The sequence below is a fragment of the Monopterus albus genome, unplaced genomic scaffold, assembly GCF_001952655.1.
Source record: "Monopterus albus unplaced genomic scaffold, M_albus_1.0 scaffold38.1, whole genome shotgun sequence".
NCBI classification, from domain to species: Eukaryota; Metazoa; Chordata; class Actinopteri; order Synbranchiformes; family Synbranchidae; genus Monopterus; species Monopterus albus.
Genome location: NW_018127918.1, coordinates 2543083 through 2557953, shown reverse-complemented (window position 1 = coordinate 2557953; position 14871 = coordinate 2543083). Strand labels below are relative to the sequence as shown.

Below are 14871 nucleotides of genomic sequence, written 5' to 3'. Positions count from 1 at the left end.
ATTGAAACAATTCCTTACAATAATTCACATTGTTGAAAAGCATGCTATTGAAAAAACAGAAATAGAAAGAAGGAAAGGCAATAGCTGTCCATTTGACATAGGGTTGAAATATAATTTGGAACAATGCATTGATAATCATATATATTCAGCAAACCAAAATAATGCAAACAAGTGCCTGAGTGTTAATAAAGAAACAAAATAACAAAGGAGAGATTTTAATTCACATCAAATCACGCATCCACACTTCAACATAGCAGCCAAACAGGCAACGCGATATTGTTCAAAGGTACAAAATGTTGTCCAGAAGAAAGACTTATAGCATAATCTTAGAGCATCCACAATTGTATAATTTGTTATTTTAAACAGAAACAGTATCAAACATTAGGCAAAGTCATCTTATGACAAAACATATGCATGCAGTTTTGTATCATTTTTTTTTATAATATTGAGCTTGCATACAAAGGCAGACAGATTACAAAATCAAAATCACACATTTTTATTTATTACATATTCATAAGAGAAAGAGATCACCTTTGTAATACTGAGATGCCAACAAGGTTGCACAGGCGGTTTTTCGCCTAGAGAGGCTGTTAAATCTTTAGGAAAACAAAGATGTGAGGCCTGATATGCATTAAACATTTCATTCCCCAGCTACGAATGCGTGATGTTTGTCAGAATCTAATTTTCTTCCAAATGACTTGGATGTATTATGAAAAAGAATGCACCAGTTCAAATAAAACTATGGTTTTAAATGATATAACAAATGGACATGAAGTCTGTTTGTAACTATCCACCAGCTGTGATTAGGTTGAATTTAAACAGTCAGCCACATTGACAGATTCAGCGTGTCCCTAAAAACAGTGGCTAGTGATGCAAGGTAATAACAAAAAGCTCTCATCTGAACTGCAGGCCTGACAGGAATTCAGAACATTAAGTGAGGGCTTTTTGTATGGCGCTTCTGTGTTACCAGTCAGTGCGTGGTGGAAAATTACAAAAAAAAGGTTGGGGCATGCAGAGAAGGTCATATCACAGAAATGAATGAATACAATCACAAATACAGTACATAGAATGCATTCCAGCCTGCTGGTCCATAAGGACAACTCAAGTTAAGAGACTTGGGGGTAATAAAACTTAACTTAAAATATTTAATAAATAAACTGAACAGGTGAGTAAAAAATTTAGTTATGACTTGAGTGACATAACCCCTGGTGGTGGTTTGCTCCTGGGCTGTGAATTCAGTCATCTCTCTTCCAAGATATGTGCATCCAATTACACAGCTTAAGATTTGACATATGAACAATATCAACAACACAGGGCAGTAGGTGCACATTCTCAGGGGATTTACTGTGGAATAGAAGAGGTTTAAACATGTACATTCAGCTTGTTACATTTGTAGTGGAGATGTTTACATAAAAAACTCAACAATACACATACACGGCTAATATATTTAAAAAAAAAAAAGTGCCTTTCTCTCCCGGGCCCAGCTTAGCAAAGCTTGCATTGCACAATTGAACAATTGCAGTGACTCCAGCAAGGGCGACTTTGCCCTTTCAGCAGCAAACTTGAACTTCAGCAACAATACTGCAGGCTGTTGTAAACAATACATGCTTTTATTATTAGTTTTATATTTGACGTAAACTTTTCATTTTTAAAATTCTGCCCTTTTGACATACAGCCGGAACATTTTCAGCCACATTACAGTTGAAAATGTTATCAGTGAGTTTTAGTGAAAACTCATTTTTTGTATTGTAAACAATAAGCTGCACAAACACTATAGAGCCATCCAGCATTGTGGTGCTGCAGCTTGGCAGGTGATTTTCACCATTTGGGTCACCCACTGTATTTCATTTTGTTGTTGTCTGCAGCTGGTTTCTACCAAAACAGGCTCTGCCTTCCACACACTGAAGTAGGACTATGTGATTAATGTGGATAGTGGCTGTGAATGTTTCCACTTCTCTGCTGAAGTTATCCACTGGTCACCAGAATTATTGGGTGCTATGTACTTTATGCTTCCACAACCCACTTCAGCTTCTGATTAAACCCAGGCTCACCACAGCTATTATTCAATTATGTTCCTTTTGCACTCACTCGACTGACCGTCTGTTCCAGTTTGAAGCCACGACAACCTGCTAACACCCTGCTAACACCCTCCACAGCTGTTTCAAAGAAATGTTATCTTGAAGTTCTACTGTTTTGCTAATGTTTACTCTTAAAAAATCTGCAAAAATCACCTTTGACAACAGACGGGCTGCCAGCTGAGTGAAAACCTTGTACGTGTGATTCATCCACCAGTTCTACTTGAATTTTAAATACATACCGGATTTAGCAGTGCTTTTGCACTGTAAAAAAGAAATCAGCTATTTTGTAATCAAGAAATGATGAGAGAATGGATGAAACATTTGTAGAACCTTGACATCATTACCACAAAACTAGGCAGCTCTACTGTAAATACTACACTGAAAAATCAGTGAATAACCTAAGCAGATGGTGCCATGACACCTAGCACTGTCTCATATTGATTAGTCTACACAGAGACACCCACAGAATCAGAGTTTTTAATGTTATGAATATTTGCTGTAAGTAGTGTTGAGAAGGAGTTTAGGAAATGTTGATTTTTGCATTGGTTTATTTAGTTCATGCTGGCCAGTTTGCTTATTAGATAGAAATTTGTAGAGGCCTGTCATTCTGCCAGTTTACAAATGAGCCATCACTCACCCTTAAATCATCAAAGCTTAATTTGCCTGCATCACAATTAACTGCTGACATTTGCCTCCATGTACACACAAAATCCTGCATTATGGGCTTGTTTTATGTTGTTGATGATGGGACATTCTGCCTCTCAACAAACTGCATTGCTTACTTGTAAGAGGACCAAGGACCTCCGTAAACTTCAAACAAATTGCATATTGTATCATCTAATAGTAGAATTATACTGCTGTGTTAATGGGTTACGACATAGCTGCAGAGGCTGTGGGCATCCTGTAGCTGACTATACCTCTGTAAAGGTCCAGCTATATGTTCGGTTACGGCAGCTACAGTACACACCAGGTGAGCCTGCCTGGGGTATGTTTTCCTTTTCAAGTTTACCAGTTCAGCAGTCTAATGTGTAAAATTCCAATCTGTTGTTGACCCATCAACCTCCCAGACATTGACCCTCTGTGAAATTTGTGCCTCTATATTGTCATTATTACCTTAGATGTCAGTGGGAAAGTGTCATAATTCCTGCAGCTGCTAGAAGTATTTTTCATTTAAACACAACAACGTAGTACTTTTTCTTGGAGAACAGTCTCAATCTAGTTCATTTGAAGCATATTCAGGTCATAATTTGCACAATATTTTAAGGAGGTTCTGTTGTTGTCCTGTTGAGTGGCAGCCAACTTACACGAGTGGTAAATGGCAGCAGGGCCTAACAGTTTTACAGTCATATCAAAATGCAGCATCTTTAGATACTGAATGGGGCTGATTCAATTACTTAACTCCAACCCTATAACACTAAATATTAGTATCAAACAAACAGAATATGGGAGATTTATTTGAGAAGATGAGATCCAGTTCATAAACTTTCTCTGCATACTCCACCAATATGAAATTATGCTACATCCTTTGTAAGAGTCTCCACTCTTTTACACCTATCTCCTACAGGTCTACTCAGATAGCCACCAAGGTGACAACTAATTATTTAGCTACTGTAAAAGACCTATTCAAATAGCAAGCTTTTGTTCCTTTTATTTTCACTGACCATAAAAGAAATTAGAGTTTTAAGGTGTAAAAATTCAACGCTATAGCCCCTGTGATTCATTTTGATGACTGAATTTCTCTTAAAAGGAAAATAAATGAGCAGCCATCTGATTTCTGTTTTACATGAGAAAGTGTTATTGAACACAAGCAAAAGATTTTAGATATTTTTAGTTGAGCCCTGTTTTGACAGGAAATATATTCCCAAAGAGAGGTGTAACAGGTTGCTGTGACCAACATGAGGAAAAATCCAGAGAAGAAGAGCTGGGTGGAGGAGTTAGGAAAGTGAAGGAGTCCTGTCTGGTGCAGCCATGGAGAAACAGGGGTTGGGGGCAGGTTTGACAGCAGAACATGGGTGTTCAGTCATTTAATGAACCAGGTAATTCATTGGTCAGTGTGTGCCAACGCTCAATTTTTTTGTCCTTGTTTTTGAGGCAGTCAAACCAGTGTCTGAGCCTCTCTCCATTTGCATTGATACCCAGAGATACACCACCTGAAAGAAGGCACAAGGTTACTTTGTAGGAGAGTTACAATATGTCACATTGTAAAATCATTTATCTCATTTTATTTTAATTTTTTTACGCTTATATTTAACTTTTATTTAACCAAGGAGATCCCACTGAGATTTACAACCTTTTCCAAGGGAGCCCTAACACAATGGCAGCATGAAAACTTTTCATATAAGAAACAAACAAAATACAATACAAAAATCACTCAACCACATTACATTTTCAATAGGCTGCAAAGACATTTAAAATGTCGATGTCTTATTGCAGCAGAAAACCACTGAAACAGATAATGGTGTTATAAATGCTATATTGGATAGCATGGTTTAATATGACATCCTTTAAAGATTGTTTATAAGATGCATTTATCCTGACAACAGCGCTAATCACTTCTTAAGAGTATGGCAAAACCAGCTTAAATCAAGGTTCACTTAGTGACTTTTGCTAGACAACATTTCTGTAGCTGGACGTGAACCATTTGTTTAGCTTATTTTAAAGTATGAATGAGCGAGCTCAAATTTGTACCAGGCTTCTTTCTGAGTCGTCCTTTCCCTAATGTTTTCCCTTAATCGTGTTTTTATCCCAGAATGAATTGATGCACTTGGTTTTCAAAGGGATAAAGCTTTGCATTCCATACTAACTGTAAAAGGCAGTGCTTTGACACACATTTTGGCAGTCCAGCTAGCTCTCTGCATGGCTCAGTGCTAGCTCATTTCCCAGCCCAAGAAAGCACTGGACAGATGGCAGATTCAGCTGGACAGAAGGCCAGTGGTGCTGCTGATACCGATAAATATCAGTCAAACTCTTTAAACTCAACCCACATTGTCGTCATCTCTGTACAAAGCAGAGCTGGTCTGTACTTACTACTTACCTATAAAATCATTAGACTTTCCAATGTCATAGTCCCATACGGTCACCTCCAGGGTCTTCTTGGTGAGGTCTGCATATTTTATGTCATAACAGAACTCCTGTAGAGAACAGAACAATAGAAATTAAGAGCTCCAGCAGTTATGCTCCAGTATCATCACATACAATTTAAATTACATTTCTTTTCAGATTACCACAAAGGATAAAGCCTAAAATGTGGGTTTAAATGGCTTGAACATTTTGAATAAGTCTATTTTTTTCACCACAAAACACTTCTCTGCATGGTGTTGGATTTCCATCACTATCAATATAGACCTGAATATAACTGACATTTGTTTCATTCTGATGAAAGTGATTCGCATAATTCTGAGTGCCTCATTGAGTTTTAATTATTTTTGTTAGTGCCTAAAATAATATTCAGGTTAATGTCAGTGTAGTCGCTACCTTTTCTCGCTCTCAGGGAGTCATTCAACACATGCACAACATTCAGTCAGTTCTATTAGTTCAGGACATTTAGACAAACCCATTTCACACAGCGCCATAGTGTTTGTAGTATGTTGATTGGAACACAGAGGAAATAAAATATTAAATACATACTAGGGCACTTTAATGGAGTGACAGTGAAATCAATAAAGAACACTGTCTAATAAACGAAACAAGCATTTTTTCTAATATTAATTTTCACCATGCAAAATGAGAGCATTCATTCTGTGTGTGCAATCTGTGGTTCAATCAAGGTTACTGCCCCACCTTAATGAAATGAAGGCCTCGATATGGAGGAAGACCCCATTGCTCATCTCTGACAGAAAAGTCAAGAGGTGACTGAGGAATATGGCCTCAAAAAATGTCAGAGGAAATGTCAAGCCAGAGGGCTGTGTGAGCTCTCCATTTGTGTACAGGTGGAGCCAAGATAACCTGTGCCATGAAGCACCAAGGGACCCACTCAGCCTTGCAGAAAGGTTTGGCATCCCTCTGCTAAAAATGGATAGGTCTTCAGGGAATTTAGAAATACATTTCTGATTTCAACAGTATTCAGAAACAATAGCCTTGGTTACATTAGAGGTGTTCAGCTGTGAGAATGAGCTGCTCTGCTTAAGTTTAGAAGAAACTAGTGCTATGTTAAGCCCCTTATTTTAAACCTGCATTAACTGCATTTTTAGGACCATTTGGGCTGGTGAACCCACAAAATCAGTAACACCAGGCCTAATACATGCATGCACACACATACATACATACAGTACACACATATAAATCCAACCCACAACTGTTATCACATTTTGATGCAGAAATTGCTAAAGCCCACTCAGGTTGGTGAAAATAGTATAAGAATCACCTGAAATAACTGAAGTGTGTTTTTGAGTAGGACACCGCTGCTCATAGTGATTGAGAAATATGTTTTAGGTCCTTTTTACAGTATAACACTTCTTCTGACACAGTTTTAAATAAGATTTCTAGGCTGATACATCAACATTTGCTTACATCCCAGCCTTTGGTGGGATACATCAAAGATTTAGAGTGAATGAACAGAAGATGTACCAAAACGTCAAAAGACACCTGAGCTACGTCTTCAACAACAAACATTTGGCTGATGATGATTGTTGTGACATATTCTACCAACAATTAAGACTCATGTGCTTCTGTTCAATATGAAAGCCATACCCTCTCAGAATGGCTTTTGTAGGTCAACACATAAAAGCATAGGATGTAAAAGCAAAAGGTGGGGGTAAGAAAGGTTTGTGGAAAACACAGGGTTTTAGTGCAACAGCTGTGGTTTTATACCTCGTTGAATTCAGGATTGAGTGTCTTCTTTTTCACAGCAGTCTTGTGCTTTGACTTTTTGTTCTCGTCAGGCTTCAGGTACCTGTAGCAGAGCAAAGCAGGGGACAGAGGCTTTTACAGTACTGACCTCAAAGGTTTTACTCCTGCCTGTTCTTGTGGATGGAAGAGCAAAGAGAAAATATGACACATCTACACGTATAACATGATGCTGATGTATTATGTGCAACCCTCAACTATACAATGTAAAAACATCAACATTTTTCAGGTGTCATATTGTTCTGTCCTCCAGAGGGTGCTGTGGTACTGCCCTACATTCAACCACACAGTTGCATTACATTACACACTCTACATTGTATTACTACATTTTCTGACTTTACAGTATCAGACTCCACCTGTGCTTTTACTGTATTAAAGGAATTTTGTCTGTCCACTTCATCTTTATTAAGACTGATGCACAAAACTTTATCAGTTTAAGTATGAAATTTCATTTTAGTGTGTTTGTGATGAGATTACAGAGTTGAAGGCACCTCACCTCATAACAACAAGACATTTCCAAAGTCAGTCGATATGCCCACTGCATCACAGCAGTACAGGTCTTCAGTATACAGCTCATATAAAGCCTAAATCCTGATTCTTCTTGGTATGGTATGAAGCTCTATGGGTTTGATCTGTTAGAACTTTAGAATTGTTGCTGCTTTCTGTTGTGGGCTTTCATTTTATATATTTGTGAAGTGGTTTGTGTCAATCAGTTGCCAGTATATTAGGTACACCTTGTCAAAACTGCTTCAGTCTGATGCAATAGCCCTGCAATAAATCCAACTTTGACAGCAGTTATAAAGTTAAGGTTTTATTTGAACTGTTTTAGAGAGGCTTTAATTTGCACTGAGTTTTGAAGCCATTGCTGCTGTTGAATTGTTTTCAAATTTATTTTCAATGATTCATACATGCATAAATATGACCTCTCTTAGCATAATGTAATACAAGTCAACAGTACCATAAATTGAATCCACAGCTTTCTAAAACAGTTTCAGCCATAGCAGAATGTTAACAATCTATTCCAGAACCGTATTAGGCCACATTAGCTTTGGTTCGGTGCACTGTCCTGGTAGTGTTCCCCAAACATACAGGATGCCACTGTGGCTACTTATCAGTTTCTGTTTGTATCCACAGCAGTCTCAGAGTTAGTGGTGAAAACAGATCATTAGTGCCACTGTTACTCTGGGTACAGGCATACTGCATGTGCTTATGAATGTACAGCCAATGTGTGTGTGTGTGTGTGTGTGTGTGTGTGTGTGTGTGTGTGTGTGTGTGTGTGTGTGTGTGTGTGTGTGTGTGTGTGTGTGTGTGTGTGCATGTGCAGGCTGGACCTTTGTTTTCTGTTTTGTGTTCATAAATGATGCAACTGGCAGGCTGTGCATATATCAAACTCTGCGTACTGAATGTTGTTTAATACCTATGTTCATTTGGCAAAAGACAGTTTTGGGCAATAATGCTCATTCTGATGTGGCATATTTCAATCCACTAGGCAATTACAGAAGCTTATCACATCCCTCTTCCCTTTTATGTGCTCACTGGACCCACACAGACTTCAATTTCCCACGGTAACTCAGAGAGTTAAAGGGAGGCTAAGTGGGTTATTGCTCGCAAATGTACCCCAGGGGGAACTGGGTCTGAAACTGTTGTTGATGAGGATTTTGCAGTGAACCTAACTGTCATTTTGTAATTGGACTACTGACCCTTGGGCAAAACAAGCAAAGTATGAAAGCTAGGATGCAAACAATGCTACTGTGCAATACAGTGGATTTAAATGCTGTTTTACTGCATGAACTGCTGCAGTTTTGTAGTACCGTCATTACTGTGCTTTTGTTCAGTGACTGTGCATTAGAGTGTGGATACTCAAACCGAGACTGATGGGACCTGTCGGTACCCGAGGGCTTGGGCTGGGTTCGGACAGAAAACATCTATGTTTGATGAAATACGCTGGTAGAAAGGAATTTAATCTGTCAATTCTCATGACATACTCCACACCTTGACTACTGTCAGTCCACATTTCGTAATCATTTTATGAATAGTCCCAAAATTACAAACACCACATAGCAAAAACTTTACTGTTCAGACAAGAGCTGATGCACCAGAGAGACTTGTGCCAGATATCGACTAGCAGAAGAGGAGAAGAGTCATGCAGCCAATCATGTCTATCTTTCAGAGTGTACATTTCTTTTATTCACTCTCACATGAGCCAGACAGTAAAGCTATTATCTGCCAGTGTGTCCTTCAAGCTTCAGCAAAATTTTGGAAAATTGTTGCCAGGCCCTCTCCTCTGAAACAAGTTGTGCTTTTGTTCCCGAGGTGTGCACAGCAGAATCGGAAATTAATTGCACTTTCATTGCTCAGCCAGATGAAAGACTTGGGAAATGTTCAGGTGTGATAAATAGGACCATCCCACAAATTGCAGCCCTGCAGATGGCCTCTTTTTGCCCTGTCTTTCATGCTGCTGATAATCACAGTTAGTCTACCTCTTTTCTTCTACAACATCAGCACTGCCATTTAATCCATTTCAGCACTTCTACAGTGCATTGTACAGCCACTAAATACGGCATTACTACAACAAGCATCTGGTGATTTTGATAGGAAAGGCTCTGCAGCGTTGATTTTGGAACCTGGTTTAAATGTAGTTTTTAATGTATTGACACCTTGTGCATTCATTTGAGATAATTGTAGCCATTTATTTCTTTATTTTTACTTGATATGAACTGAAGATATTTTAGTCTAGTTTTTCTCTTTGACATTTTAGCCTCATTTGTGTCCAGCATTTTGAGGCTACATTTGTCCACCATCTTTGTAGTGTACAGTTACCATGGTTACAGGTGTTGTTCTCGCCAGAAAGGTTTGTGGAAAACACTTTGTGCACACACAGTGTCCACAGGTGGCTCTGCTCTGCACAGCAGCGAGTGCTTCAGTAGCTGCATTCACTCACATCTTGATTTTACAGATACATTTTTAATCCTTGTTTAGCTGGGATAAGAATCCCTGAAACCTCACTTTCGAGGGTGGCCTGGCAAGACAGCAGTATTCAAGTTATAAATAGATGATCATAAATAAGTACATTTTTTTAAACAACTTGCAGAATAAATAAACACAAAATATAAAATATAACCACAAACATTTGAAATAAACCAAGAAATGTTTAAAATTCATTTTATTATGATTTTTTTTTCTGGCTTCATTTCACATTAACAGGAATAAGCTGTAATTTTGTCAGAGGTGTTTACTTTTTAACAACAATTTCCTAAATTAACAAGTCCAGTTATCTGATTGGCTGTTGCTTTGATCTAAATAGGCAGGACAGGAAGGACATTAATTCTGTCCTGTTTATATTTTATTATTAAAATGGGATCACTGAATAAAATCATATTTTGGAAAAAGACTGTGAAAAAAACCTTGAAATTTGAAACAGCTCACAAACTGCTGGAATAAAATAATTTATTGTGAAAAGCAGCTGGATTCATAAAAACACTTCATTATAATCAGCAAAGCTGAAATGATTGGTCAGTTAAAGGCTTTGACTGGCAAAGTATCTTCTGATGAATTTTTTGTTCATTAACTTGTAATTAAAGTGTTTTTCAAGCAGAATGGCATAGATTCCCTACAGTTGGTCAGGTTTCTCAGCTGTGTGGATTTTGGACTCTTGTTCAAACAAAAAAAGAAACATTTTCAGATGTTAACCTTGGACTCCAGGAAACGGTCATTGTGAATGTTTTCTGTGGAATATTTGTAACTCCAAACAGCCTACAGCTATAAATGGGCCCCTAGATAAAGACGTGAATATCTCTTCATCCTAGTAAGACATCCTGGTTAAAAGAGATGTGCATCTCTGTTTAGCAGTTTAGAGTCTCTTTGAGTTTTATCTTTGCTTTTCTTCTCATATTCTTTTTGAGGTTCATCTTTATGGTCGATTTGATCTCTTTTGGGTCATTTTTGGCATGCCTTTGTGGTTGAATTGCATTTCTTGCTGGCTGTTTATCAGAATACCACATGCACTGTAATTTACTCTTTTACAGTAGGTGATAACATAACAGCTTCGGTTTCTGTTTGAGTGTATAAAAGTGTTTGCATACAATACTGACGTTTTGACGTAGGGGTCAGAGAAGCCGTTGGCGTCCATGGCGGCTAGGTGAGCGCAGCGTATGATGCCCACTACCAGGCAAGACTTCTGGGTATTGTACTTAAGAGAAATCATGATGCGTCCTCGTTCCTCCAGAGACTTGTCTTCTGTTTTGTTGACCTGCAGTGGCAAAAATGAAAAATGCACAGATTTACAAATAATAACCAGCATTATTTTCTTCCATGTCCACGAATCTAGTTTTCAGTGGATGTTTCTCATTTCTAGCATCATCATCATTTGGGAAACAACCAAAGGTTTCACTTCCAAAATCCATGTTGACAACAGAGTCAATGCCTGGAAAAGTTCTCACTCTCTCAACCACTGATTTAATTCATTTTTAAAATGACGCACTTTTTTACTGTCCATCAAGTATTTTGTGAAACTAAGTCAATGTTATGAAACGCCTACAGCAGTCACAGCATTTGCCTTCTTGAGTTGTGTGGCTTGAAAATCAGCCAAACACTGATTGGCTGATTGATGCCATCTCCGCTGTAGAGAGTGAGCTAATAGCCTCATCAAGATTAATTTTCCATGTTCTTTACAGACAAGATAAACATCTGAACTGACACGACCCCTGTGCCAAGAGTTGTGAAACTCATCTTTTTTTACTGATGAGCACAACTTCAACCAGAGAGCCAAATGTTCAGGTCCTGACAAATGAATTCAAACATTTCCATCTGTTTGGATGATTAGGTATTAAGTGTGATGTGGCCAAGGCTCAGTATAAGCACAAAGCAGGCAATCAGCTGAAACTGTCAGCCTTCCTGATAGGCTGCTGAATCTGGATTGGTCATGCCAGATAACTTCAGTGCTACAAACACTCTTACCAGTCTGTAGATGTCACACATCTTTAGCCAGTTAAACCAGAAGACCTGAAAACAATCACTTAAAGCACCACGAGAAAACACAATAAAATGTCTCAGAAGCAGTAATAAAATGAAAAACTTTTCTCACCCACAGTGACGAGTTTCTCTAAACAACACAATAACACAGTTCAGTCATTGAAACAGGCACATTAAATGAAGGAGAAACTTGACTTGTTTCATTTTATCTGGGTGTTCCAAAAAACAAAAATAGGCAGAAAAAATATTTTAAATGGGTTTAACTAGAATGCAGAGAAAACATTTTACTGTAATCTGTTCATTGCATACATTCTTCTTTTTTAGCTGCACATAAACAGAGCACCTCTTTCATGTCCTATATCTCAGTACTCCAGTATCAGGAGTAGATCTGGTGATTTGGGGACCCAGGGCAAAGGACTGCACAAAGCACCGCGAATCAAAACCTTTCCCCTTTTAAAGCCTTCCCTTCTATACTCCAGAGAGAAAAATACACCTGAGTGAAAGATTTGTTAGGGAAATGCAGCCAGAGCTCCTAAATAGCTTTGTTATTTTCATTTTTCATTGCCCAGTGACTTAGAAATGTCATTTACCAGCAACACTTCTGCAGTTTCCAATTGCGTGAATATGCACGGCATGTTCCCATAACTCAACATTTTTTTAACCATATAAACAGTATAAGTCCATCCATAAAACGTCAGCATTAGGAATAGAGTTTTTTTCTGGTTGGTTTGTGCCATTTCAAGTTGATATTCTTTAGTTTTTTCTGTTTCATTCTTTCATTTCAGTCTTTTTAATGACAAACTGATAATTACTTCACACTAGAGCTAAGCAATAGGCTCAAGTTAAATGTAAGAGACATACATAGATAAGGCCATGGGTCTGAGATGAAACTGCCTATCAAGCCAGTGGGGCTGGCGGATTAGCCTAAGGAGATGCAATGTACATATGAAACTGGCTCAAGTTGTAGTCATAACTCTTTGCTTGGGTGAGGGTAAGAGGTAAAGCAGCTCTAAAAGTATGTTAGGTCAGTTTAAATGTAATGTACTGTAGATTAGGGCCAGAGAATGGTGTAGCCATGGGGCCCGCAAATCCAGACACTGACTGTGAGGCCCAGTGATAGGTCAAAGCATCATAAAACATTCCAAAGGAATCCTTATCCAAGTTTTGGCATATTTATCGTTGCACTGATAACTCTGGCAGTAGTATACTAGTGTAAGATACATTGAAGTAACCTACAGCATGTAAAATGCACCAAGTTTGAACAGGACAAGCTAATTTTTATACAAAAAGAAAACTTTTTCACTTGACAGTTGCTATAAAAACAAAAAAAAATATATTAACACATAAGATGTGCAGGAAGCAAGTATAGCAAGATAGCACAGAAAGGAGAATTCTGCTCATTGTACTGTAGCTTGTTAACACAATTAGCAAATGCGTGTCCATTTACATGTACAGTACAGATAGCTAGGATTTGGCATTCTGAAAGTTACTGTTTCAAATAATTATGCCCTAACAAGCTGCAAGCAGCGATCGAGTTCACACATGTAATGCTACATTCTCACACTCCAAAACATCTTCTAAATTCAGAAGCAAAATAAGAATAACAAAACTGAAAAACAGGCAGGAAGAGGGGTCTCTACAGACACTGACTTCTCTCTCCTTCCACAGTCTTGTACTGTGTGTAGGGGACCATGGTTAACAATCTGCCCAGCAGTGTCCACAGCAGGATACTAATCAGATATCTCTAGGGACCCGAGTCTCTCTGCATGAGTCATAGATGACTTTTACAAGACATCTCAATGGACTTGACTGGCCATCCATTTCATTTGGCATACCAACATGTGTCAGCTGCCACCTTGGTTGACTGTCAAAGCCATTTAAGTTCTGTCTTTTCTTCTACCGTTTATCGCTTTTAGGACATCCCACTGTTGCCTCTGCCTCTGTGTTTCACATTAACAGGATGCACTTTGTGAAGTATGTGACAAACCAAGAAACTGACAGGAATACAAAAGTATCAAGAAACAACAGACAGGAGGAAGTCAAGTTCAGTCAAGACAAATCTATTTTAATACAACATTAAATTCAACAAAAAGTTGACCAAAGTGCTTTACAGAAAACAAAGCACCATAAAACCATAAGCAGCACTATGACCTCCAAACCAAAAAACAAAATTACAAGCAATTTAAGATGGACTGTGAACTCAGCATTGACTAAATCATGCTCCCCTCTAGTTTTTAACTTGACCCTCGGCACAGCTAGAAGCATCTGGCCCCTACACCTAAGCATTCTAGTGGGAACATAAGGATATAAAAGTTCCAAGATGTAGGAAGGGGCAGAACCATTTAAAGCTGTATAGGTCAGGAGAAGTATTTGAAAGTGAACACTGAACCACAGCAGGAGCCAGTGGAGCGAAGCAAGGATTGGTGTAATGTGCTCATGCTTGTGTGCTCTTGTCAGCAAACTGGCTGCAGCATTTTGGACTAATTGTAAACAATCTAAGGATGATAGATATATATATATTTTTTTATATAAGGGAATTGCAACAGTCAGTGTAATTAGAAATAAGTGTGCATGAGCTTTTCCAAACTGTTAAAGGTTTTAACCTTTAAGAGGAGTCTAAGCTGAAAAAAATCCTTCTTTAATGTACAACCAGTTTTAACATACAACCACATAGTGCTGTCCAGATTATATCAAGATTGACATCTTTATAGCACTCCATGCCTTTTTTCCTTTTCACACTCACACCATCCTTTTAGCCTGGCTAGCCCTCTTTCTCTAACAACATTTTTTTAAGCTGGCAGCATATGCAAATAACTAACAAACAACATGTATTAACAGACACATACAGCACAGGATACTGTAAGACTAACAAACTCAGTTGATTACCATGAAACACCATTAATCCTGAATGAAAAATGCATTAATTGTATGCAACTGCATGGCTTCTGCTCTTCATATAGAGTCTGCTCTCTTTCCC

At 38.2% G+C, this 14871-nt stretch overlaps 2 protein-coding genes across 5 annotated transcripts in view; both read right to left on the bottom strand.

Moving 5' to 3' along the window:
- rad51d (RAD51 paralog D) overlaps nt 1–14871 on the bottom strand; it is a 477561-nt gene that overhangs the window by 324636 nt on the left and 138054 nt on the right. The window lies entirely within an intron of this gene.
- doc2b (double C2-like domains, beta) overlaps nt 40–14871 on the bottom strand; it is a 116874-nt gene continuing 102042 nt past the window's right edge. For both annotated transcript variants that reach the window (XM_020598604.1, XM_020598605.1), the window contains 4 exons: nt 11015–11172; nt 6888–6969; nt 5113–5209; nt 40–4228 (listed from right to left, as the gene is read on the bottom strand). In XM_020598604.1, coding sequence (XP_020454260.1) covers nt 4095–4228; nt 5113–5209; nt 6888–6969; nt 11015–11172 — 471 coding nt within the window. In that variant the 3' untranslated portion in view covers nt 40–4094. The remainder of the gene's footprint in view (nt 4229–5112; nt 5210–6887; nt 6970–11014; nt 11173–14871) is intronic.